At 38.2% G+C, this 25,960-nt stretch overlaps 1 protein-coding gene and 1 long non-coding RNA gene across 3 annotated transcripts; one reads left to right on the top strand and one right to left on the bottom strand.

The window, feature by feature from the left end:
* LOC139118387 (uncharacterized) lies at positions 1–11,753 on the bottom strand. The gene is made up of 3 exons (XR_011548693.1): positions 11,572–11,753; positions 6,441–6,524; positions 1–332 (listed from the first exon to the last, which is right to left on the bottom strand). It is a non-coding gene; the product is annotated as an uncharacterized lncRNA (long non-coding RNA).
* Positions 11,662–24,524, top strand: LOC139118386 (DCN1-like protein 1). 2 transcript variants are annotated; one of them, XM_070681683.1, is made up of 7 exons: positions 11,662–11,799; positions 12,153–12,366; positions 15,046–15,214; positions 16,424–16,554; positions 19,150–19,232; positions 20,363–20,459; positions 22,237–24,524. In XM_070681683.1, exons 1-7 carry the CDS (start codon positions 11,746–11,748, stop codon positions 22,311–22,313), a joined length of 825 nt encoding a protein of 274 aa, XP_070537784.1. In that variant the 5' UTR covers positions 11,662–11,745; the 3' UTR covers positions 22,314–24,524. The 2 variants fall into 2 exon arrangements, with proteins under 2 accessions (XP_070537784.1, XP_070537783.1); XM_070681682.1 differs by lacking the exon at positions 11,662–11,799 and adding an exon at positions 11,943–12,042.
* The last annotated feature ends 1,436 nt before the right edge of the window (positions 24,525–25,960 follow it).

Raw genomic sequence — 25,960 nt, 5'->3', positions numbered from 1 at the left:
TGTCATTGAAAATTCCATATTTTTATTTCAATTATGAACACAAATTTTTTAAAGTAAACAAATGAAAGCATTACTACTGTGGGCAAATTAAATCGATGGGGACAGGCACATCAAACACTCTCTGCTTGGCAATGGGATAAAAACTTTGTCTCTCTTCTTGCTTCAAACTGTGGCAATGAAATCTTGGTAACCATCTCAAACTGTGGCAAAGAAATTCTAGCAACTATCTCCAGTCCATCATGATAATAGTGTAACATTAACTCCACACAACTATGATACAGCAATCCAACACTTGTATGTACACACTACTCATCAGGAATATTTTCAAGGCCCTGAAACAAAAAGAGAACACACTGATCAATGTTTTTGTCTTTGCAAGGCCATCAAAATAAAATATTGTAGACAATGGTTGCTTATCACATGTATAGTATCTCTATCATACTGCATGATAGTGAACTGTTTCAGACAAAGGGTTGGTAAGATTACTGCAAAACTGGATTTATCTCTATAAAGCTGACTAGTCAAATTATGTCAATAGAGGTGACTGGTCAAATTATGTCTATAGAGCTGACTGGTCAAATTATGTCTATAGAGCTGACTGGTCAAATTATGTCTATAGAGGTGACTGGTCAAATTATGTCTATAGAGGTGACTGGTCAAATTATGTCTATAGAGCTGACTGGTCAAATTATGTCTATAGAGCTGACTGGTCAAATTATGTCTACAGAGGTGACTGGTCAAATTATGTCTATAGAGGTGACTGGTCAAATTATGTCCATTGAGGTGACTGGTCAAATGATGTCTAAAGAGGTGACTGGTCAAATTATGTCTATAGAAGTGACTGGTCAAATTATGTCTATAGAGCTGACTGGTCAAATTATGTCTATAGAGCTGACTGGTCAAATTATGTCTATAGAGGTGACTGGTAAAATTATGTTTATAGAGCTGACTGGTCAAATTATGCCTACAAAGGAGACTGGTTAAATTTCAGTAAATACATATAGAAACCAAGTGCAAGAATCAAGCGACTGTCTAAAAAATTTACTTTGGTTAACAAGGGTATAAATACAAGGGCTGATGGAGCATGATGGAAAGTTACTAACACATCTACACTATGATGAAATTTCACAAGGCACATGCAAATAGAGGTAAAAACTGAACAGTTAATGATAATACAGTAACTCTAATAGTTTACTGTTTGGCAGAAATGATATTTGTATCTTAATTTTACACTTAAATTTTACAATTGAATTGGCTTGCTCTTGGCACTGTCCAAATATTCATCGTATTCAACCTTTGCTTACTATCTGTGCAGCTTGGCACGGACACACTGAACTGTATCTTCCTCAACTTCTACATATACAGTACAGTGATCTCCACGAGGGGTTTTTGACGGGCGGTGCGCCCGGCTTCTTTTTGTCGCCGCCCACCTTTAATCTCGCCCGCCCACCTTTTATCTCGCCCGCCCACCTTTGTTTTCTGTAGCCTAAACTGTTTTCACAGTCAGTTGTCCGAACAATATCTGAAAGCCTATTGAATAAAAATGACAGCAACTGACAACGTCGTGTAATAAAGAGGGGCCGTTCACACATCTGTTGGTTTGTTTTGCGACTGCATGCAATCCTCAATGTTCTCCCCAAGCCGTTAACAGGATCGGCCCCGATCCTTTATTTTTTTCGCTCGATCCTCTTTCATATCCGCCGATACTCTTCAGTAAATGTGGTTGAAGACCTATTGTTTCTCAGCGGCGATTTTGTCACGCTTTTATTTCAGCGAGCTTTTAGTGTGAAACGACCGTAGTGCCGATGAACATTGGCTGAGACTTCAATTCAAAAAGCTTGAAATATGTTAAGCTGCCGACCGTACCGTACAGACACCGTCCATTTCATACAACGGACACGGTACAAGGCTCGGTGTTGCATTTTTGCCAGCGGGCACTCAGTCAAAGCATCTACACTATAGGCAACTACCATTGCCGCAAATGTCTCGTACTTGTAAGGATCCGAAGGTCAGGAAAAGTGATTTCGATCAGATGTGGCTAAAATCGTACGATTGGTTGACACAAATATCAGACGCAAAAAAAGTATGGTACTTCGCGTGTTCAGGTCGTTGCGTATCCGAGCCGAGTAAGCCATTTTGAGATCCGTGTACGTCCACATGACGTTGAAGCCATGTGTGTCACTTCCTGTCACGCATTCGTAACTTGCATGCGATTCACTCGATTGACTTTGAGAAGCAGTTGCGTTTGATCAAGTTTCAAAATCCGTGACCGTTTTAAAATATTAAAGGCACAATGAAATGAAGTAAAAGAAACTGCACGAGCTAAAGTCATCATTCGTGTGATCATCCGAATAATCTCGCTATGTACATACAGGGTTCTGCCCAGAGTTCAAAGAGTGCTGGACGGCTCATTAATATTCATGAGCATTAATATTCATGAAAAACTGTAACATTTATATCATGCTTGTATTTTTACATTCTTAGGGCTTGATATACAAATAATAGCCAATTCCACTGTACCTTCAAAGTATTTTTTCAGTTTTAACTGAACAAAACAGAAAGAAAACAATCTTTAATAGTTGTAAAGGAATCTTTGAAGCTTCTGAAAAATAATGTACCACTTTTTTGTCATCATTTTCCTGTGGTTATATCATCCCTCACCACTATGAAGTTTGGGTTACCATTGCACTGTACCAGCATCCAGTGTTTTTTCAAATGACCTAGGTGGTCTTGTTACTGCTCATGCGCAGACTCTATAGAGTTTAAACCAAGAACTTAGGGGTTGGCTAATCGGCCATAGTTTTGAAAGTGGAATTTCTCGATGTCAAATTCACTTCAATTGCTTCTTGATAGTCATTGTAGAATGGGAAAATTCACAAACAGAGAGGCTTGTTGCCACGGACAAGTAACTTTTGGCTTATTGACCTGAAAAATAGTGAGTGTTCATTGATAATTCAAAGACTGGATTCGTTGACACCAAACTTGCTGGTGACTTTCATTGCATGCAGTCTTTCCACAATGCCACTCATTGAGTTTGAACTGAACGTTGAAGAGTACGTTTTAGTTAGAAGTCCTGGTTTTTGTGCTCATTTTCGCTTCCGTACTTCATTTTTGTGGTGTTATAAACCTTGATACAAAGCAAAAAAAATTCAGTTTTCCTCCTTCTTTCGATCGAACAGAGATACTGTGTGACAGGAAAACCGTGTCTAGTTCATTAGGGCGATGATCTTGTGAACGTACGTTCAACAGCTGAACAGCTTTTCATATGCAAAATCAGCGTACGGTAATCAACCAGTGGTATTGTTTAAATAGCATTTTATTGAAAGACATTCTATAGTACCATTGTTTTCATCAACTCTTCATGCATTTTTATGAACTCTTGACCTCAAAAGTGTCACTCATAGACATTCATGTTGATTGTTCAAAGCATTGAACTGCAAGTGCCGGTCGGTCACTTGTCAATGCTGGTCGGAAATTCTGAGTGCCGGACGGGCCCGTCCAGCGCCGTCCGGCGTGGGCAGAACCCTGGTCTATGAGTGACACTTATGAACTCTTGACCTCAAAAGTGTCACTCATAGACCAGGGTTCTGCCCACGCCGGACGGCGCTGGACGAGCCCGTCCGGCACTCAGAATTTCCGACCAGCATTGACAAGTGACCGACCGGCACTTGCAGTTCAATGCTTTGAACAATCAACATGAATGTCTATGAGTGACACTTTTGAGGTCAAGAGTTCATAAAAATGCATGAAGAGTTGATGAAAACAATGGTACTATAGAATGTCTTTCAATAAAATGCTATTTAAACAATACCACTGGTTGATTACCGTACGCTGATTTTGCATATGAAAGCTGTTCAGCTGTTGAACGTACGTTCACAAGATCATCGCCCTAATGAACTTGACACGGTTTTCCTGTCACACAGTATCTCTGTTCGATCGAAAGAAGGAGGAAAACTGAATTTTTTTTGCTTTGTATCAAGGTTTATAACACCACAAAAATGAAGTACGGAAGCGAAAATGAGCACAAAAACCAGGACTTCTAACTAAAACGTACTCTTCAACGTTCAGTTCAAACTCAATGAGTGGCATTGTGGAAAGACTGCATGCAATGAAAGTCACGAGCAAGTTTGGTGTCAACGAATCCAGTCTTTGAATTATCAATGAACACTCACTTATTTTTCAGGTCAATAAGCCAAAAGTTACTTGTCCGTGGCAACAAGCCTCTCTGTTTGTGAATTTTCCCATTCTACAATGACTATCAAGAAGCAATTGAAGTGAATTTGACATCGAGAAATTCCACTTTCAAAACTATGGCCGATTAGCCAACCCCTAAGTTCTTGGTTTAAACTCTATAGAGTCTGCGCATGAGCAGTAACAAGACCACCTAGGTCATTTGAAAAAACACTGGATGCTGGTACAGTGCAATGGTAATCCAAACTTCATAGTGGTGAGGGATGATATAAGCACAGGAAAATGATGACAAAAAAGTGGTACATTATTTTTCAGAAGCTTCAAAAGATTCCTTTACAACTATTAAAGATTGTTTTCTTTCTGTTTTGTTCAGTTAAAACTGAAAAAATACTTTGAAGGTACAGTGGAATTGGCTATTATTTGTATATCAAGCCCTAAGAATGTAAAAATACAAGCATGATATAAATGTTACAGTTTTTCATGAATATTAATGCTCATGAATATTAATGAGCCGTCCAGCACTCTTTGAACTCTGGGCAGAACCCTGTAGACATTCATGTTGATTGTTCAAAGCATTGAACTGCAAGTGCCGGTCGGTCACTTGTCAATGCTGGTCGGAAATTCTGAGTGCCGGACGGGCCCGTCCAGCGCCGTCCGGCGTGGGCAGAACCCTGTACATACGGTTCTGTACTGTATAGTTCAAAGGTCGCGTGTGATCGAGATCAAGAGCGCCTGCGTGCTCCACACAAACGTAACATGCATGGCAGCCTACGCCGCGCAGTTGTCAAAGTTTTGTACGTTTGCCGAACTATGAGTCGATGAAATTTCAAATCTTTCTCTTGGAAATACCTTGTATCATTTTTTTTTTTCGGGCCTCTCTTTATTATGAATAGAGTTTTAAAGTCAACGTATGTTTCTCTGCAGGCATGCTCCGCTGACTCCGCATTGTAACTTAGTGCAAATATTCAGTCCCGTATCAACTTGTCATGGACGCCGCACGTAAAAAAAGACGTTCATGGCTTTACCAATCGGGCTACAGACAAACATATAGTAACAGAGGATCATATGAAAACGTGCCACCATTTGCCACCGATTATTTCGAACACTGATTACTTCTCATGTAGGCCTACTTTTGAATTTTCATGTTGGTATTGTGCAATATATTTACTAAATTGTGTATTGTTTGTATTAGTTCAATGTTTTTTTTTTCACTTTTGATGTTTTATTATTTATTTAATGTAAATAAAAAGGATTGAAATTTGAAAATAAATTGTATAGCTTGCCAGTTATCACTGCTGAAAGGAGAAAAATATTAAAAATGTCAGAAGTATACTAGTATCTCATCACTGGAATGCCTTGTGAATAGCCCTGGTGATATGTAAATTGTATGCAAATATTATGCAAATAAATATGCTAATTAGCCGCCCGCCTTTTATTTTCATTTGTGGAGAACACTACAGTACAGCCTAAAACTCACTTTCCGATTTGATAACGCAGCGCTAGTACAGGGTTAGCCCTGTGTTCTGAAAGGTGTTAGCTGGTCGCTCACGCACTGTGGTGCATTGTAGCACAGAACACACCTCATTAGTGGGGAGCACATGGAGCATGGAATAATAGCTAGTAACACATCATGTCTACACTGGAGTGCTGCTCAAACTCAAGTCTACTTCAAAAACCCCGTTCCCAACAAATTGCAGTCAAAAACCAAAATAATTTGTCCATTTCTAAAAATTTGTTAAATTTGTATCAATACCTAATGAAATCCAGTGACAGTAAGAAATATTCCTGCTAGAAAATGTATTGCGGCCAACATTTACATGTATACAAGTACTGTATGTTTTACATGTCTCTCCATACTCATTACTATATGTACCTTACTCAGAGACATAGAGTAGATATTAACTTACAATCAAACTCCAAGGCTGCTTCAACCTCTTCAGACTCTCTAAAAGTCCTAACTGGTTTATGTAATACTCCCCCTTTTTTACTGGCGCCCTCAACAACAGAGCCAAGCAAAGCAAGGCTGGCTTACGCCAGCTTGTAGCTTAGCTTCACTTGACTGTGTTCTTGATGATGCCAGTACATGGGGCTCATTATGTCAGGCAGTAAGGACTGTGAGAGAGTCTACAACCTCTTAGACCTCAGGATTGACAGTTTACTCCCATGTCTCAACAGCAGTTGACACAAATTTCCATTTGAAACAACTTCACACTTAGACATTGTCACCTGCTCATTCCACAAATACTTACTTTCACTTTGAAAACTTTTCCTGCTATCCTTTCATCCCTTTTCAACATTAGCCAATCCCATCTGCATTTCACTTGTCTCTTAACCTATGTCAACAAAACAATAAAAATTACAAAATGTGTATGGGTTTATTGATAATTATGATATCAATATTACACACACACAAACACACAAACACACACACACACACACATATATATATATATATATATATATATATATATATATATATATGTGTGTGTATGTGTGTGTGTGTATATATATATATATATATATATATATATATATATATATATATATATATATATATATATATATATATATATATATATATACATATATATATATATATATATATCACATTATCACACATGGATAAACTTTTCTGGATAGCCTAACCTTTCATCCCTTTTCAACATCAGCCAACCACTGCATTGGCGATATCTTTATCACGTCCATTTACCCATTTAATTTTATTCTGATAAAAAAATACTCTGATATTTATCATTGCCTTTCTGCATATAGCTGGACTTAACTTCAATATCCTTCGTTTTACCTATCAGGTATATGAATTCAGTCACATGAACCTGTCAGTCATTGTCTTGCACTGTTTAAATGCCAAAGCAAGTAAGTCAATCAGCAAGTCTAGGAAAGAACACCACACTTGCTGCATACAGCCTCTGAAACCACTGTAATTTAGCGCATGTTCAAAAATATTCATGAAGAAAGGGTAAAAACAAAATCTGAAAGAGTAGCTCTCATTGTGGGGCATGTGATGGCTTTAAAAAGACTTAAGGTCGCATGCCCATTGAAAGTGAAAGACTTAAACTTTTGCTCAAAATTTCCTAAATGAAACAAACTGTACTCTTACCAAATCACGAATAAACATAGGTCCAATGTCCCTGAAGCTACTATAGACATGGATACAAAATCAAGCATTTCCTGACTGTATGGAATTATTTCACTAAGGTCATCCTAAGAGACCTTGATACCAAATATCAAAGCAGTTTTTAAGAAGCAAGCGATCTAACAGCCGATAGAGCTCCGCTGTGTTATGTACAAAATAACTATTTGTAACAAGTGTTGATGGAGGTGGATATCTTTGATAGCTCATTTCAGAATGGCCTGACAAAAAATGGCAAAATTACCTGTAAAAGTACAAAATTGAAGATATCATCATAATTTAACCCTTTTCCTGCCAGGTTCATATTTCACTATCAAGTCAAGACAGTTAAAATTAACGAAGCAAAACATATTCCATATGATGCATTTGAACATCACATTGAACATTTGAAGGCCGTTGAAAACATAAATACTGTAAACTTGATTTTTATGGACTAAAGATGCTATAACAGACCAACAAGCCAAGTGGGTTAACCCTTTTCCTGCCGAGCGCCCTTGTCCGTTATTCTCCCAAGTCAGTAGAAAACCGCCCCATAATATGTGCCTGCAAAAGATTGGCTCTCCTGCATGTTATCCTGCCAGCCATTTTGGCAGAAATCGCCCATTTTCAGGGTAGTTTTAGCCGTACTTATACGTGTTAGACTTCGATAATTTCTACATGCCCGTAGACAGGGGAAGGAGCTCAAGGGTTGCTGCAGAAAAAAATTGAGGTCACCGGCTTTGTTTGCCCCTGGGAGTGCGTCATTTTATTGCCGTTTCATGTTTGTTTTTTCGGAAATAAACTCCTTCAGTATTACTTAAGTCCGCTAGGCACAAACATCACCTCACTCGTCTGTTAGTCAGAGACCCTGAGGGTCGTGCTAGGGGTGCAGCAGCACCGTCAAACCTGTCCTGTTTCCCCCAGGGTAGGGTCAATTGAATACGTACCTCCAACGACTTGGCAGTGTAGCACAAAACTACGTTTTTGCCGTTGTATTAACGACATGGCTGAGCCATTGAAGCACAGCTTTACGTAGTTTTGCCAGCTCAGTTGGGAGTTGGCTTACGAGTGTTACCGTTCATTACTGACTTAATCGAGTGGTCCTCAGTCAGGTACGGGTTTGTACCGACATGGCTTGGGCTGCAGCTAACCAGTGATAACCAGTCACTACCCCCAAGTCTTCAGTTCACTTTTGCGATGCACGGGTGCAACGCAATATGCTTCCATTGTTCTAGCCATCAACGTGTCCACATGCTGGCAGCCATATTGTACTGCTAGCTGGTTTGCATAACAAAAGCAGTCCCTGCTAAATGCAGGCGGTATCCCCGTACATGTAGCATATTGACCTCATGTGCCCTTTTGAATTCTCTGTACGCAAACAGCGTACGTAGTTACCAATGTGTCGGCAAGAGGATACGTTTGCCTGCAAACCAGAGCCAATACTTCGGACGGTGGAATAAATAAAAAATCCAAAGCTACGTCCATTGAATGGCACGGCCAAGGCAGTGAAGGACGTTGCCTGGCTTGAACTTGCAGAGCTGAAGCCCAGCTTAGTACGTCGGACACCAGTTTGTAATGGTATTTCGAGTCGTTCATATCCGTTCCATGGAGGAACAAGTCGAGCCGTCCCGTCAAAAATACGTTCTCATTTTCAGTCACGCACAACTGAATAAGTGACTTTCGTCTCGCACCATCGGCATATCTGCCAAGTCGTTTGCAAGAGGTAGCCTTCTAGATTAGCATTGCCGAGTTGGTCAAGTTCGGCAGCAATCTCTATAGTGCCAGGCAGCCAAGTACGTCCAACTCCGCCAGAAAACGTCACCATGCTATCCTGCCAAGTCCGCTAAAAAGCGGTAAAAAAAAACCAGCCCCCCTCGGGTGTGGGGGACTGGCGGACAGGTTTCTGCACCTTTCCCTGTCTATCGACTCCCTGCGAACCCATTTCGAGGGGAAAAGGCGTTCCTTGTCAGAAAACCTGTCCTCGGATGACCCCTAAACGCACAGGGGGTAGCAAAACGTAGTTCTGTCGACTAGGCAGGAAAGGGGGTACCAAAAAGTAGCCCGATTTCCACCGCCTTAGGAGAATAACGGCCGTGGCTGCTCAGCTTCTAGCTACACCGAATTTCAAGCGGATTTTCACCGACTTGGCAGGAAAAGGGTTAAAATACATATGGTTTTGGCTCAATACCGCTTTTCACTGACTTGGCAGATGGGGAAGTGATACTGTCTGACAGGAAAGGGCTAAATATTGAGCGTGGGGCATCCGTGTTTCTGGGTGGCTCCAAGAAATGTTTTCGGATTGGATCTACACGTTTGAACAAATTCCAAACCCCATAAACGACAATGTCAATGTAGTATAGTGTTTAGTCTTCAGTAGTGATAAATTGGTTGACCAAATGCAGTAAATATGTACCATTTCACATCAACATGCCTAGCTGCAAAATTGTAGCGCTACGGTGAGGCGGTCGGTGATTTTTGGTTTTTGCGACTTCGCTCACCAGTAGCGCTACAATGCCGATGGCCCTGTAGAGGTGAAAATAAGCGCACCCCATTGGACGAGGCGTGTTGATGTGAAATGCTACATATTTACTGCATTTGGTCGTACTGATTTATCACTACTGAAGACTCAATACTATACTTCACTAATCTTGTCGTTTATTGGGTTTGGAATTTGTTCAAACACGTCGATTGCGTTCCATAAACATTGGGCGTGCATTGGGCATCGGTGTTTCTGGGAGCCGCCATTACCGGAAGTTGGTAATCACATCAACACGCCTTGTCCAATGGGGTGCGCTTATTTTCACCTCTGGCCATCGGCATTGTAGCACTACTGGTGAGCAAAGTCGCAAAAAACCAAAAATCACCGACCGCCTCACCGTAGCGCTACAATTTTGCAGCTACATAAACATGCCTCGCCCAGTGCGATGCTCTTATTTGGAACTCTACAGGGCCATTATCATTGTAGCGCTACTGGTGAGCGAGGTCACAAAAGCCAAAACTCACTGACCGCCTCACCGTAGCTCACCTCAACACGCCTTGTCCAATGGGGTGCGCTTATTTTCACCTCTACAGGGCAATCGGCATTGTAGCGTTACCGGTGAGCGAAGTCGCAAAAACCAAAAATAACCGACTGCCTCACCGTAGCGCTACAATATTGCAACTACTGGTTGTCCAAGATACAAACCATATAACTGTAAGTCAAGTTACAGGTGCTCTCGATATTCAATGTACAGTTCTGTGATTACAATCGCTGCACCAAGTTGTAAGTAAAATGTGCCGAGCGCCTGAGAGACATTGGCTACAAGGTGTGACTGGTACCATTTCGGGGGGGGGGGGGGGGTTGCTCCCCCCCCCCGAAAAATTACGAGGGGGCGCCAACATGTCAGCAGAAGAGGGATCCCCATCCCCTGTCGAGATGAAACACTGCGTATATGATATGGATGCAAACGTATATGTAGCTGCAGTTCTGTAGCTAGGGGTCTTACCAGGGCATTTGGGTCGGAGGCAAAACTAAATACGTGTACCCAGGCAAACCTCGAGCTACACAGTACTGCGGTCCTACTAAAAACTGCCCGGCAATGCCCGGCACTGCCCGGCGACAAACAGGGCACTGCCCGGCACGAAATAAGCGCGTCAGCTATCACAAGAAGTCGATATCTACATGCCACAGACCACTAACTCTTATTAAAAACCTAAAAAACGATAGTTCAAGCATCGAAAACGTCGATTTACTGGTCGTTAGTTACGGCGCTGGGCCGGCCCTACGCAATCTTGTTTACAGAACCATACTATTTACTGAGAGAAGGGGTAGTAGCCTATCGAAATTTAAACCAAACTTCGCCTTGTACTTTGAAGTCTTGCTGGATGGGGTGTCCGAAAGCAAGTGCTTGCATATTGCATTTGACAGTTCCAGATTCCCGGTTCTTTTTTTTCCACTTTTGATGTTATCGATGTACAATTCATTATTCTGAGGGCCGGCCCAGCGTAAGGTAAACTAAAGACCAGTAAATCGACGTTTTTGAGGCTTGAACTATCGTTTTTTAGGTTTTTAATAAGAGTTAGTGGTCTGTGGTATGTAGATATAAACTTCTTGTGATAACTGACGCGCTTATTTCGTGCCGGGCAGTGCCCTGTTTGTCGCCGGGCAGTGCCGGGCATTGCCGGGCAGTTTTTAGTAGGACCCCAGTACTGCAAATACGGTGGTGTAGATAACACTCTGATAATATCACTGATATGAACTTGAGGCTTACCTTGCCACCATTTTGGAGCCTCTGAAAACCCTCGTTGGATAGACCAACGACCGTTATCATACCAGCTATGATGACGAAACTTGGTAATATTTCATACCACATCGTTATAGCAACAAAAGTGGAATTCTACCTCAAAGTTGAACGAGCGACCATATCATATCTGCAGGAAACAAGATGGCGACTACAGTACTTTTCAAGAGACAAAGGAAATACTCATGTTACAAGAAGGTACAGACACTTCAAAAAGATTTATTTCATTAATTTATCTATTTCAAATATAATGATATACATTTTTAAGCATTAAAATCATACAAATATCTAATCTACAATTGTAATTATGAATAATATAACGAGAAGAATAAATTATATTGTTCGAGGATAATATCCGCATGCCTTATGGGAAATATCGGGGTAGATGTTACGCAGACTCAGTCGAATCGTATAATTTCCTATCGGAAACTTTACAACATGGTAAGTTGTTTAACATTCACAAAATTTGGATACTTTTGTCGATAATATTGCAATTTCTGAAATAATAATGTTGATCTTATTAACAATGTCATAATTACGAAATATTTCAGCATAAGTTGAAATCGTCACAACGGGAGAAAGTGCGGCAGTTTATTGCATTCACAAACACGGGTGAAAAAACTGCCATCTACTGTCTGTCGCAGCACGATTGGAAGTTAGACGTCGCTTCAGATAATTATTTCCAAAATCCAGAGGTGTACTACCGCGAACCCAAAGCATCGGTTGACAAGAGGAATCTTGATAAACTCTACAACAGGTACAAAGGTATGTAGCGCTTCTCCGAATCGTTTCTGACACAGGGAAACATGTAGGGCTTCATGTGGGTCACTTTAAAAATAGAAATGACAGTGCCATCTTTGTTATTGTTTTCTTCATACCATGGACGTGATAAAAAAATGTCCATGGTCATACCGAAAGCTGTTATATCACATTAAATTCATTCGGTACTTTTTTCATCGTCAAGAGTGATCGTGATCAACGTATAATTTTGATTCACATTCCCTGCGTGTGATCACTAATGCAAGAAGATCCATGTTTATGTTTGATATCGGCTATTGTACTACACGTATCACAGTTTGTTTGTCATTACCCAAATGGTAAATTCAAAGGTAATTTTCACAATCTTAAATTGAAGGCAATGAAAGCTCTTTTCAGCCTTCGTAAGGGCCTTCAAAATGGTTCACTTTCTGTAAAAGTTGCATTATCACTCTTTGATAGTTTAATTGTTCCTATTATGACATATGGCTGTGAAATATGGGGACATGAAATTAATGACAAGTGTAACTTTCTCAATGATGTTAGTATTTCTTATTATAGATTTATCCTAGGAGTCTCTAAATATGCACCGTCTGATGGTGTTGTTGGAGAGCTGGGTAGATATCCAATACACTTTATGGTGATAAAACACATGCTCAAATACTGGCATCGTTTGGTTTTATCAGATGACATCTTATTGAGATCTGCTTATACATCCAGGTTGAATTCAGATTGGTATAATTATATACAAAGCATATTGAACTCTCACAGTGGGAGCGATATATGGTCTTGTGTTTGCAATATTATTCCACAGTTAATAATGTATATGATAGTTTATGTGAAACTTATGAACAAACATGGCTGAAAAACATTCATAATGATAAAAGGAAGTGTGGAATGCAGAGGAATAAACTCCGAACTTACAGACTTTTTAAGACAAAATTTGAATTTGAAAGTTACTTGCTAGATATAAGATCTTTTACCTATAGGAGGTGGCTGACAAAACTAAGAATTTCGGATCACAACCTACAAATAGAACTGGGTAGAAGGTCAACTCCTAAAGTTCCTGCAAATGAAAGATTCTGCAAGTTTTGTAAGTCTTTAGTTGAGGATGAATTTCACTTTGTTATAGAATGTCCAAAATACAGAACGTATCGAGATGGTCTATTTTCATCCACAAGTTTGTATAATCCAGGCTTTCTTGATTTGAATGACAGAGAAAAGTTCATATATATCTTTACTCACAAAGATAAACTACCTCTTGCCAAATTTATTTCTTGTACTTTAGTTCCTCCCCCAGCAGCAGCTTCATCCAGTGTTTGCTGAGTTTTGTAATTTTTGCCTTACCGCACTCCTTGAGTGTGTTGTTGAGCAATAAGTATTGTATTGTACTAATCTTAACATCATGAATATAGGTCGCTGAAAAAAATATAAGGCACAAATGCGTCGATGACAAGGTTGTAGAGTATACCAGAGATTTTTGTGATCTTAGTGTTTACATCACATGGCCATGGACTAACCTTGTTGTACCGGTATAGACACCAGACACAATACCCCTCTACTTATTGCTCCTCAGATACACCCATCTTTTCATACTCAACTTTTTCAGTAAAATCAATATCCCAAACGACAATACTGAAATCAGCTTATTTCTCTACTAACAAAACAAGAGTTATCTTTTAATAAACAACTTGCAGATTATATTTTTACTTTAAATAAACAAAGAAATACCTAGTTATATTTATTATTAGCTAATATTATTATAGTGTAATACTTTTTCTTTATTGAAGAAAATTTGAACTTATTTTTGTATCACACTTTTATTGCCACAAATGTGACGTAAATCCTATGTTTACAAGCAAGCAATAAAAATATTATTATTATTATTATTACTCACGTAATGCTATACTGCTCATACTAATCAACAGACAAACAACTTGTGTAAAGGAAAGACACAGATAAAGCCATGAGATAGCAAATGTATCACAAAATTTGCCAAGAGTGAGGGGAAAAAAATCAATTGAACTATACGATTCACTATTTATGTTTCATTTATCCTTAACAGAAAAGATACATAAGTGGTAGTTCAAGAAAATTACACCTTATGGTAGAATGCACTGCAGGAATTATTCTGATGCTCAAACTTTGATAATATTTTTTTGGTCCACCACCTGTGTGGGCTTATTTTGAAGCTCCTGGCCTAAATTAAGTCTTCACTGGCTTGCAAGCTTAATTGAAAGCTAACATAGGTGATTTGCAAGGTAAATTCTCATTTATGAGAATAATGTGATACACAATTGTGACAATGACAGAGCGAGACCTTTTTTAATTTTCTCACATCTAAAAGTTACCACGGCTGTAAAATGATGATCTTCATGAAATTGAATACAAAGCTGCATGTAATTCTGTGCTTTCTAGAGCTATGTCCTGAGCATATTTCTAATTTTAAAATAGCATAGGTTTTAAAATGCTAGGTTACTTGTATGACAAAACGCCATTGCAGGAAGTTCTTGTTTCAGCTCAGTAAGTTACACGTACATAACTTGAAATCTGATAAACATGTCATGCTTTTCTTTGTTTTGAACAGTAACTTAAGTCACAGCATACTTAATGAAAAATACCGAGGAAAATCTGAAGTTGTTATGTAGTATATATGTGATTACCACTTTTTCCTTCTTGTATCTACAGATTCACATGAAGAAGATAAAATACTTGCAGAGGGTGTTGCAAAATTCATTGAGGACCTAAATTTAGATCCCACGAGCAGAACTGTACTCATAATCGCTTGGAAATTTAAAGCAGCAACGCAATGTGAATTTACATGGAAGGAATTCATTGATGGAATGACAGAACTTGGGTAAGTCATATGTGCTTGGTTGAGTTGTATCAAAGCCAAGTGATTTCAAACACTGAATTTTACTCTTTCTTGCAGTGTCCATAATGCTATTAATGATGTTATGTCTGCAGCACAGTCATAAAAATTACCAATATCACACCATGATGTAGCCATTAAAATTTTCAACCATGCATTCTACCATTCCTTGTCACTTGTTAAGAATAATTTGCCACTGTTTCTGGTAATGCCACCCCTCCAGGAAAGACTTAAGATTTACTTTCATTGGGTCATACCATGTTGAATCCAGTAATTTTTTTCAAGATTCTTGGGTCTGAACTCACAATCTACGGTACCAACTCACATAGCATAGGAGTCAGTGTTCAAATCACTGGGCTATATCATCACCTTTATTAACAGATTCACCAGGTTGTGCAACTTTGCAACCCCTCTACACATCTTGGGTTTAATAAAGGACACATGCAAATACGTAATGCATATTAAAACAATGAATACATAATTTAACTGTGCATCTGATAGCCTCAGGGACAATTTGTCCACAAGCAGACCGATCCATCCGAGGCAGAAAATTCAATATTATTTCTGTCAGAATTGTAACGTGCAGTACCAGCTTATACCCACATCCATTTGACAACAAAACTGTAAGCTACACTTAATCAGTTTAAAATCTAGATTTCCCATCTTTAAGAATGTTTAACCTTGTTTTCCATCCATTGTAAATACTTCAGAAGTTACAGTAGCTTTCATAACTGCCTGCAAAAAAGTTTTACAATTTGCATGTAAAAGCCAATGCAGTCTTTGTAAGAGGCTTCTTGGCTATCTTTTTCCTCTGGGTATTATTCTCTATTTTTATAACAAAATCCTTACAAATGTGATATCTTCATACTGAAAATTCCCTGTTCATTTAGTCAGTCAGAGCACCAATTCAGTGATGTAGGACGCTAAGAGATTGAATGAGAATGTAGAATGATGAATCAAAAGCTGTCATTATGATCTCATTGCTAACACTAAGACATCTTGTTCTATTTTACAGTCAATGAAATGTGCAATTATGTTACAGCACCAAACATACTCCAAGCCACTATATTATAGTTGAACTCCTGCTAGATAATTTTTGTTACTTATATTAATGACGATATCTTGCTTTACAAATGCAATTCATCAGCTTTTATTCTTGTTTTCTTATTATACATCCATTTTTTTTTGTTACAGCTGTGATTCTACTGACAAACTAAAGAACAAACTGTCACATTTAGAAAATGAAATTAGAGATCCCGCCAAATTTAAAGACTTGTATCAATTCACATTTAATTTTGCCAAAAATCCAGGCCAGAAAGGTTTAGGTAAGTGTACAACTATTCCCTCCAAATGTTGTTTATTTTCTTAACAGTTGTTACAGTATCGTTACCAAACAGGGCTTATCTCTGTCACTTTGTACAGTATGTATCTGACAAACTTGAGTGGTTTCACAGACAAGTCTCAATACTTATTGAACAGTGGTGTAATAAAGATAGACGGGCAATTATAGTTATGCATAGGGTAAAACTCATTCTTGGCAAGGACATTGTTTTAGTAAATCAGATTCAGTAGTCTTATGGTAAAACAGTCATGAAATTTGCTTGTCTCTACATGCATTCATGTTTTGTGTTTTAGCAATTGTAGGACAGATTTGCTTATATGCCACAGTATGGCCCTGACTATCATTTCTGAGTGTGGTGTCATTTTCAATGCTTTGAACTGATCAAATGTAGACGTGAGTGTGGTGTCATTTTCAATGCTTTGAACTGATCAATTGTAGACGTTCTAAACTCTCATTCAAACTATGATTCAGAAACATGTACATAACGTAATATCAGTCTATTCATAGAGCAGGTCACTGACTTATCCCAGCTGAACTATATAAGTAACTGCTTCTCAAGTGTTTTCAGCCAAACATTTGAAAGGCTACTGTTAACCATAGACCCTCGAGAAAAACGGGACAGGCAACTGCTGAGGTTTCTTTGTGCGATCTATCTTGGAAAATATTAAAGTTTATTTGCCAAGCAGTCTCCGACAACAATACTTCTTACTTAAGACTGAATCTCGTTAACGATCAAACTGACGTTCTGAATATGTTCACTTTGCTCTTGCATGGCACGTTCCGAGTAATGGAAAAGAGAATGTTTAGGGTGTTTTGATATTAGTCATGCTGAATGTTCTGGTAACGATGAAGATCACATTTTGGATTCTAGCTGAAGCCAACAGGAAAAAAAAAGACGATAAAAAGTGTACATTTAGCCATAGACGCTGCAGAAAACTCTTGCTAGGTATCGACAATGTAAGTTTACATTCCGTACCATAAAATTCTCCGATAACAACAAACATTTACAAGTTAGACAGGTCTGCACTTCCCCAGTCCTGCGAAACGAAAATCTGACATTTATTTTATCTGTCACACAACATTTGACGAAAATCAGGGCACACAAAAATGACTACTCCATTGGAGCTCAAATACACGACCTCTAACATTTTGGTACTGTTTTAGCCTAAATAAACACCAAAGTTCGGATAAGCTACACATGTGTACATCCGCAAAGTACTAGAAAATATATTTCTAACACTGACTTTCGCTGTCAGGAGAATTTTGCGATAAATCGGGACTCTCCAACGGTTGTTGGAGTCAGAAGCGGTAAGGTAGACATGCATTTAGACAAAGCTGAACGCTGTCCTCGTAAACTTGGCCGTTCACAATTTTCAAACAACAACATTTCAGTAGTTAATATACATACTTTACCGAATCATGGAGCACTCCTCGCACAGAAAATATTCCGAGGTTAAAAAACTGCAAAAACGAGGGAAAATTCGGAGATACACGGACGATTGCGGAATGTAAACAACTCTGTGATGTCAACTGCTGTCAAGTCTGGAACTGCAGCGATATGTGTTTCGGATTTCTATTCAAAACTTTGTCACTTTACAGCAACATACTAACTCCCTGCAGACTTCTAGTTGCATCGAATCTCGCTACCAATATGTAAAAAGTACTTTAAAACCATTTTGACGAATTCTTCTCAAAATAGTTGTAACACTTTTCTTTCTAAAAATGGACTTGCAGGTAATCCGAAATAACTTGTAATCCGAAAACATTATTACCGTATACCCGCATGCACGTGTCTATGAACCGGACGTTGTGCAGTCGATCGATCGGGTCCAGCTTCATGCCGTCCCCGACCCATTAACACCTCTTAATTATTCCAAGAAGATCGCACGCTGCTAATCCCATAGACCCTTTGTTCTCTATCGCAGTTGCCTGTCCCGTTTTTCTCGAGAGTCTATGCTGTAACTTAAGTTACATTACAATTTATAGAAAAAAAATAAAATTATGTACAGTGTTCTCCTGCCCATATTCATGAAGTTACTTAATTAGCTCTTACCACATTCAATCAATTCACCACACTCAAATACGAGATTCAAACTTCAAAAAGTATTACACATGGTACTTGTCATTAATTTATTTATTTTTATTTTATTTATTTAGTCCATCATCCAACGGGCGCTAGCCCATTTACAGGATTAGGTACCCATAACCCACTACCCCAATGGAGCACTTAGGAGTAAAGTGCCTTGCTCAAGGGCACAACACCGAGCTAGAGTCTCGAATTCACTGTCCTCCGACAGTGAATCCGCTACTCTGGATCTACCGGGACTTGAACCGGGTCTCGAACCCACCATCCTCCGATAGTGAGTCCGTTACCCTAACCACTAGTCCACGGTGCCCTTGTGTCATTGATGAGTTCTGGAACAAACATGATTGAATTTGGCAATCTCCTTATGAGCAAGCTCATTATATCCATATAGACTATTACCAATCAGGAATCAGTCACAGTAGAATCATTTGATGATGAAATGAACCGCTTTTACTTTTTTGTTAATTAAGGCACTTTCCGTCAATTTTACAGATCTTGACATGGCAATAGCTTACTGGAATATAGTCCTTGCTGGCAAATTTAAATTTTTAGACCTTTGGTGCAAATTTCTCACGGTAAGTTCAACCTATAGTTCATGCTTTATCATAATAAAAACTGCAACCATTTCATAACAAAGCATAAGATGATTGAATGAAAATTACAGCGCTTGTCTTTTTAGTGTGGAGTTTCAGGGTTTGGCACACACGGATTTTTGTTTGGCACAGCCAAGGTTCACAGTTCGACACAAAGAAATACCAGATGGAAATGTAACATTTTATCCAAGACAGACGACACGTTTTCATTTCTGTCTTCGTCTGAGAATGCCGCACAGTGCAGTGTTGTTGCATGCAAATTTAAGCGAGTTGTTTTAACGGTCACAACTGTCGGTCTGAACTGAAAAGGACCCACATTTGATCGTCGTATCTTCGTATAGCTATCGCCTTGGAGTAATCTATCGAAATAATGCAAAATACACAGGGAAGAACCTAAACCCATGGAAAGGCAACCAGCAGTGATCTCCGGCAATAAGTAGTTCACGAAATAGAGGAGATAGGTGGTGATCAGGCGACTGGTTTTGTACCTCGTGGATCATATGTACAAACAGCGAAGAAATTGCGATTGGCAGCAACGACCGTATTAAAAGAAGATTTGGGTACATTTTTGCAAGACCGGTTCAGTAAATCCCCTAGAAACTATCGCCGTGGTCGACAAAGAGTGTTACTGGACGTTGAAGTTGAGTTCATAGAAGCCATCAAATCTGAGAAGCCCTCCGTTAGGGACCGTTCAGTTTCTACGGCCTTGGGGCTGGCAAAATCTTGTCGCCGGTGTTCAAAAAAATATAGACCCCCTGAATTTTTCGTGAAAAAAGATGAGCCCCCCCCCCCCTTTGTCAGACGAAAAAAATTTGATGACAGGTAAAAGTTCTGCTACAGTGTTATAGCTCCGTATCATTCTGCATGATAAGAGAACGTGCGGCAATCGACGCATCCTTTGATGTTATGTGTCGGAGTACAACAACTTGTACATTACAGTCAAGAAACCCGTGTGTGCCAAACCCTGAAACTCCACACTAAAAAGACAAGCGCTGTAAAAAGTCAAAAAGGAAAAGATGAACAAAGAGCATTTCCAAGTTATTGTAGTATTTGTACTTTCTAAGCAACAGCTGCATCATTGTAAAACTGAGCCATTTTACTGTTTGTTCCAGGAACATCATAAAAAGTCTATCCCAAGGGACACTTGGAATTTACTTCTGGATTTTAGTAATATGATAGCAGATGACATGAGCAACTACGATGAAGAAGGTAAGCTGTATTAAATTTTAAAAAAAGATGATGGTTGGCACAGGGAAACCTTTGATCAATAGGAAATTAAAGACAATGCTTTATGAAGAATTTATGTAAAATTTAAGAGAAGAAATTGATCAGAATGTTATGTAAACAGTGACATTTCCAAAGAGATCATTGCCATTGCCATGTAAAAATAAATAAAGCATTTACAGTGGAGTAAAATGATGCTATGAATTTATGAAAGGGATTGATAGAGTTGACCAGAACACAGCATTAAAGAGAGATTAGGAAGTCACTCGGTTATGGACACATTAGCTTCACCTCTTTGAAATTTGTTGACATAAAAAATGCCTTCCTGTTTCCTTAGGATGTTTTTTGAATTCTACCCATGATATAAAATATCCTCTGACTGGGTTTTAAAACATTCGTTTATTGTGGAATTGGCGGGTGATTGGAAGTGTGTTCACAGTATTTTATATTTCTTGCCATTTTGAAAAAGTACCGGTAGTCATATTACAAAGGAGACCGGGAATACAATTACAATGTTAGTTGAGAATATTTACTGCTGATGCATTTGATTTGATTATACCATGTTGTTTCTGTGATGATTCCAATGTTTATATTCACCATGTCCAACTTATGTTACATTTTTGCATGGAGGCTGCTGTTTGCATTCCACATGTTTATTAGTCATCTTGTTCAATTTGCACATACAGTCTTAGTCAGTGGTTTATGATACTTTCACACACACCCCTCAGTAGAATGTAGATACATATATATGTGCTTATTTTAGTTTGAAAGCAAAATCATGCAAATGATACAAAAAAGTTTTTGCTCCTGGACCTTTGATAATAACAAATGGCATACTGAATTGTATGCTGGTTATCTTATCACATCATGAATTTCATTACTTTGATGAAAACCGTCCACATACTCAATTGGACAACACAGAGGATTCACAATCAGGTTGCAAATATTGTCAATGGTACCAATGCAATGCTGTGTTTGATGAAATCCCTCCACATACTCAGTTGGACAACATAGAGGATTCACATTCAGGTTGCTAATATTGTCAATGGTACCAATGCAATGCTGTGTTTGGTGAAAACCCTCCACATACTCAGTTAGACAACACAGAGGATTCACAATCAGGTTGCTAATATTGTCAATGGTACCAATGCAATGCTGTGTTTGGTGAAAACCCTCCACATACTCAGTTAGACAACACAGAGGATTCACAATCAGGTTGCAAATATTGTCAATGGTACCAATGCAATGCTGTGTTTGATGAAATCCCAGCAGTATGTAATGTTTATGCACTTAACGCTCTTGTTGTTCAAATGTTAAAATCGTGAAAGTCCAGCTAGCAAGTCCAGTTCTTATAATGAATTTTGCAAAAATTTAGGTATTTCAGTGTCAATATACTGCTGTGTATTGGAAAATTCCATCGTCGCAAATATCTATAATTTGAGAAAAGGGTATAAAATTATAAAATGTAGAGGATTTTACCACTTGATTTTGATCTCAGGATTAAATCTGTCATTAGAGGGTATCGTGAGTAAGATGTATCACATATTACCAACTCTTACACTATTTAGGAAAACAAATAGTGGCTAAATCTTTTCCATTGTAACTCTTCATTCTGTTAATGTTCCTAATGTCACATGTGTCTAAAGATTGTCCTCATGTATGGCATAGATGCCGTGTATAGAAGATGAATCGTATCTCCTTCAATAAGTTAATGATGAAATGCTTGTAAAAATCCAATGTTATTTTTGTTTCTTTTCTGCAGGAGCATGGCCGGTTTTGATAGATGACTTTGTAGAATTTGCAAAACCATTTGTTCAAGGCAAGAGTACAACAGTTTGACATTGTATAAATCCTAGAGACTGACTCCTCACTCAACACGTATTCAGGACATCCAGTGTGCACATGTGTAAAATGTCAACCATTCCCAGTACATGTAGAACTACATGACATAAGACATGGTAATTGAAGCACAGCGTACTTCTTCCTGAAAATTCACTTGTTTTTATTTAATTGTCTTTTATATATCTTTTAGAATCTGCTAGTGTTGTAATAGCTGACAGGCAAGCTTTCATTCTCTAGCTGATATTACTTTATCAAAATCTTCATCATATGATACCTGCTGAGATGATACAGCAAATTTATTTAAATAGAATAAAAGATATCTTTGCTCTTAATAATTTTCTCTCTTTGCTGTTTTGTGACAATTCAATGACAGCAAACCCTATATCACAATTATCCATTTTTCATGTTGTTATGTTATCAATAATCTTGTTCTAGCACTTTGAGATCACCGGTATTGTGGCTAATAAATGCGATACAATATTTTTATGTATTTACGGATGTATCATATACATATATATGATCAACACAAATTACATTTTGTTGATACCACTATGAAGTTGCTATGTTTCTTAGTGGAAGAGTTCATTGTGTGGCTGTTTTTGCAGCTATTTGACAATTTACTACATTTCTAGATTGGCTGTACCATTGTCACCCCTCTGTAGTCTCTTATTTGTATTGGCTGGTCACACTATTGGCTGGTCACACTATTGGCTGGTCACACATTTGTATTGGCTGGTCACACAGTACCAACAAATGTACAGTTGCACTACAGCAAGACGGTGGTGGTTAGTAACATGAATTAGGCACAAATTGCCAATGTCCAGTTTTGTAAGATTTGAGTTCTGTCCATGAAACAAGTTCATTGTCCCAAGTATCTTAGTTTTGTGAATTCAGTGAGTGAGGTCAGGTTGCAGCTCAAAATAGAGTGATATACCAATACCATGTGTCATTTTGATATGTTGTCATTAAGGGAAAATCAGATGACAACAAAACTAAGTAAGTTTCTTTGATAACACTACACAGTGTATATTTTCTGTACATAACACAAGACAAGTAGATAGTGCAGTACATGAAGGAAAAGACAGGTTTGATAGTATCAGTAATTTTGGAATTAACAAGCATCTTCCTCTTTGTCATGATTTTGTGAAAGTAGAATGTTGTGAAACTCAAACATTTCATGACTTCTCTGCTAGGAATTCTTCCAACCATGTACATGTATCTGTGAAATGGAAAAATTTAGCAATTGTAATTTCTGTTTTACATAATTGCAAATGATCTCTTTGAGATAGTGAAGCTGTATGGATTGAAGTGCTCAAAATTTTCTTTCTTAGTGATACGATTTTTAGTTCCATATGAACGGTACATTTCAAGGACAGAGTTTTTTACGTTAATTTTTCAAACCAAAAGTGTATTTCAGATTTCAGTAAGAGTAACTAGTATTGCAGATGCACTAGTCAAATGGTGTTACCCTTTCACCAGCATGGTTTTACCCAAACCCAGTGTTATGGTGATTGCTGATCTGTTCACAGGGAATAAAGTGAAAGGGGAATCATCAACTAACACTTTGATCTGTCTCAACAAAAGCTATCCATTGGACAGTTGACAATTTGTAATAAATCATGCTATAATGGTACCGTTAGTTTCCAGAATGAATTCTTGATATGATGAGGCAATACAACTGTCTATTAGTAACATCACAGCAAATTAAATACCTCTACATTCTTTATTTTGCATTGCTTTGGTTTCTTGCAATTTTATGTTTCATGGTCGACATGAATGACATGCCAAGAAGATATCATTTCTGAATATTTCTTCACTCTCTTTATAACTGAATTACTCAGAAAAATAGGTTTCATCATTCACATGTAAGAAGACTAGCAAACTGTCAAAGCATATTTGCGCACCAACACCAAAGTTAAATAACTTACATAATACAATGTTTGGTTGACAAAATAACCATTTGAAGCTCGCTGTACCTCAAATTATTGGTGTTTGTACTTTGAAAGTAATGAGGATACTGATAGATGATTTGTACAAACCTGTATCCTTCCTTTGCCATGTCTTATTCCAATAACATAAACTGATAATTTATTTGAATGTCGTATGTCCTCAGCATTGATAGCACAGTATTTTCAATTTGTAATGGCTGTATTGACAAAACATGCATTTAAAATATGACGTCAAATAAAATTGCCTTTGCCATCTAAATATCTATGTTAAAATGTTTACTTCATCAGCCCATAGTGACAAAGTGACCAAAATACTCTTCATATTAGACCTTTTAGTGAGGTGCCTACTGCATTCACTTATTGAATGCTCTGTAGGTATTCCACTGGTTCAATTTCATGAACTGATTGAGACAGGTTTCATTTCCATAAAAGTTGAACAAAGTTCAAGTTCTGTCTTGTGAATGACAATGCAGTGAGGTGGTTTGGAGTAATATCTTATTTTTTACCAAGATATAGCAATACAGGTATGTATAAATAGTTTGAAAACTGCAGTAACATTTCAACTAGCCACTTACTGTTGTTTCACACAGTTGAGAACTGTGGTATATATGACTTGTGAAGTACATCAGCATTTAGCATTTTAGCAGGCGTAATGAAATCAGCATCAATGACACACATTAAAACACACTACAAGATGATCTACTATCAATGCCAACCACTTCACGGCTTATTTTAACCTTTCACTACAATGGTTTGCATGCATGCATGTTGTGTGCATGTAATACCATATGTATGTGTGTGTATACATGTATCTATGAATGTGTATGTGTGCATGTATGTATGCATGTCTGTCTGTAGGTATGTAGGTATGTCTGGCTGTCTACATTTATTCACTTCAACTACTCAAATAGCAGCTGTGAGAGTAGCTTAGATATCTGATATGGAAATGAAGCATGGGGTGAAGAAATGATCTTCGAAATAAATTGAGTCCAAAAAATGTGGAAATGGGGTTGATATTATGTGAAAATATCAGTGTATCAAGAACTCTGTAACACTCTTGATTCCTCATTGCCCTTACTTTAGGGACTGGTCAGTTTTTTCGGTGGGGGGGGAGTCACCATGTTTTTGAAATGCTCAATGATGAAGGGAGGGTCAGTGTGTTTTTGAATTTCAACACCACAAATTTCGTCATTCAAGCCACGAATTTCATCATTTCAGGGGGTCACCCTGTTTTTGGGATAGGGGTCAGGCAATTTTTGACATCGGCAAAAAATATTCTACCGTGCCTTCCCCTCCCCCTCCAGGCCGAAGAAAATGGCCAGTCCCTTAGTGGTCAGTAGCCTTATGCAGATTTCTGAGTGAATTTTTCCACTTAGAGTAGTATTTTTTATGTATTTTTAATTTTTAGTCCTTTAGACCATAGGTCCAACTAACTAATGGCTGGGCTTTTTGTATGCCATATGCTGTTAACTGTAGATGGAGCTCGGTATCTCAAAAGCTCTACGGTAACTTTTTCTATAACTTGATGGGATTGTTACATCGATGTTCAACTTTGCCTCAAAACCACTCATATGATTGATCTAGTGTTCGGTATGTGTGTTCCCTGAATTGAAGTATTGTCAAAATTGTTTATTTGTTGTGATACATGTCTTTTTATAAATCACTAGTCAGTGTTTGACATAGATAAGAGAATCT

Source organism: Ptychodera flava, chromosome 19, assembly GCF_041260155.1.
Source record: "Ptychodera flava strain L36383 chromosome 19, AS_Pfla_20210202, whole genome shotgun sequence".
In the NCBI taxonomy this organism is placed as follows: Eukaryota; Metazoa; Hemichordata; class Enteropneusta; family Ptychoderidae; genus Ptychodera; species Ptychodera flava.
Note: the sequence above shows the minus strand (reverse complement) of the source record. Positions and strands in the feature narration are given on the sequence as shown.

Excerpts from the sequence above, each read along its gene's own strand:
- LOC139118386 (XM_070681682.1), top strand. The coding sequence starts at position 11,968 with ATGGGAAATATCGGGGTAGATGTTACGCAGACTCAGTCGAATCGTATA. Across the intron at positions 12,367-15,045 it reads ACTCTACAACAGGTACAAAG|ATTCACATGAAGAAGATAAA; the intron begins GTATGTAGCGCT and ends TTGTATCTACAG. Across the intron at positions 16,555-19,149 it reads TCCAGGCCAGAAAGGTTTAG|ATCTTGACATGGCAATAGCT; the intron begins GTAAGTGTACAA and ends TCAATTTTACAG.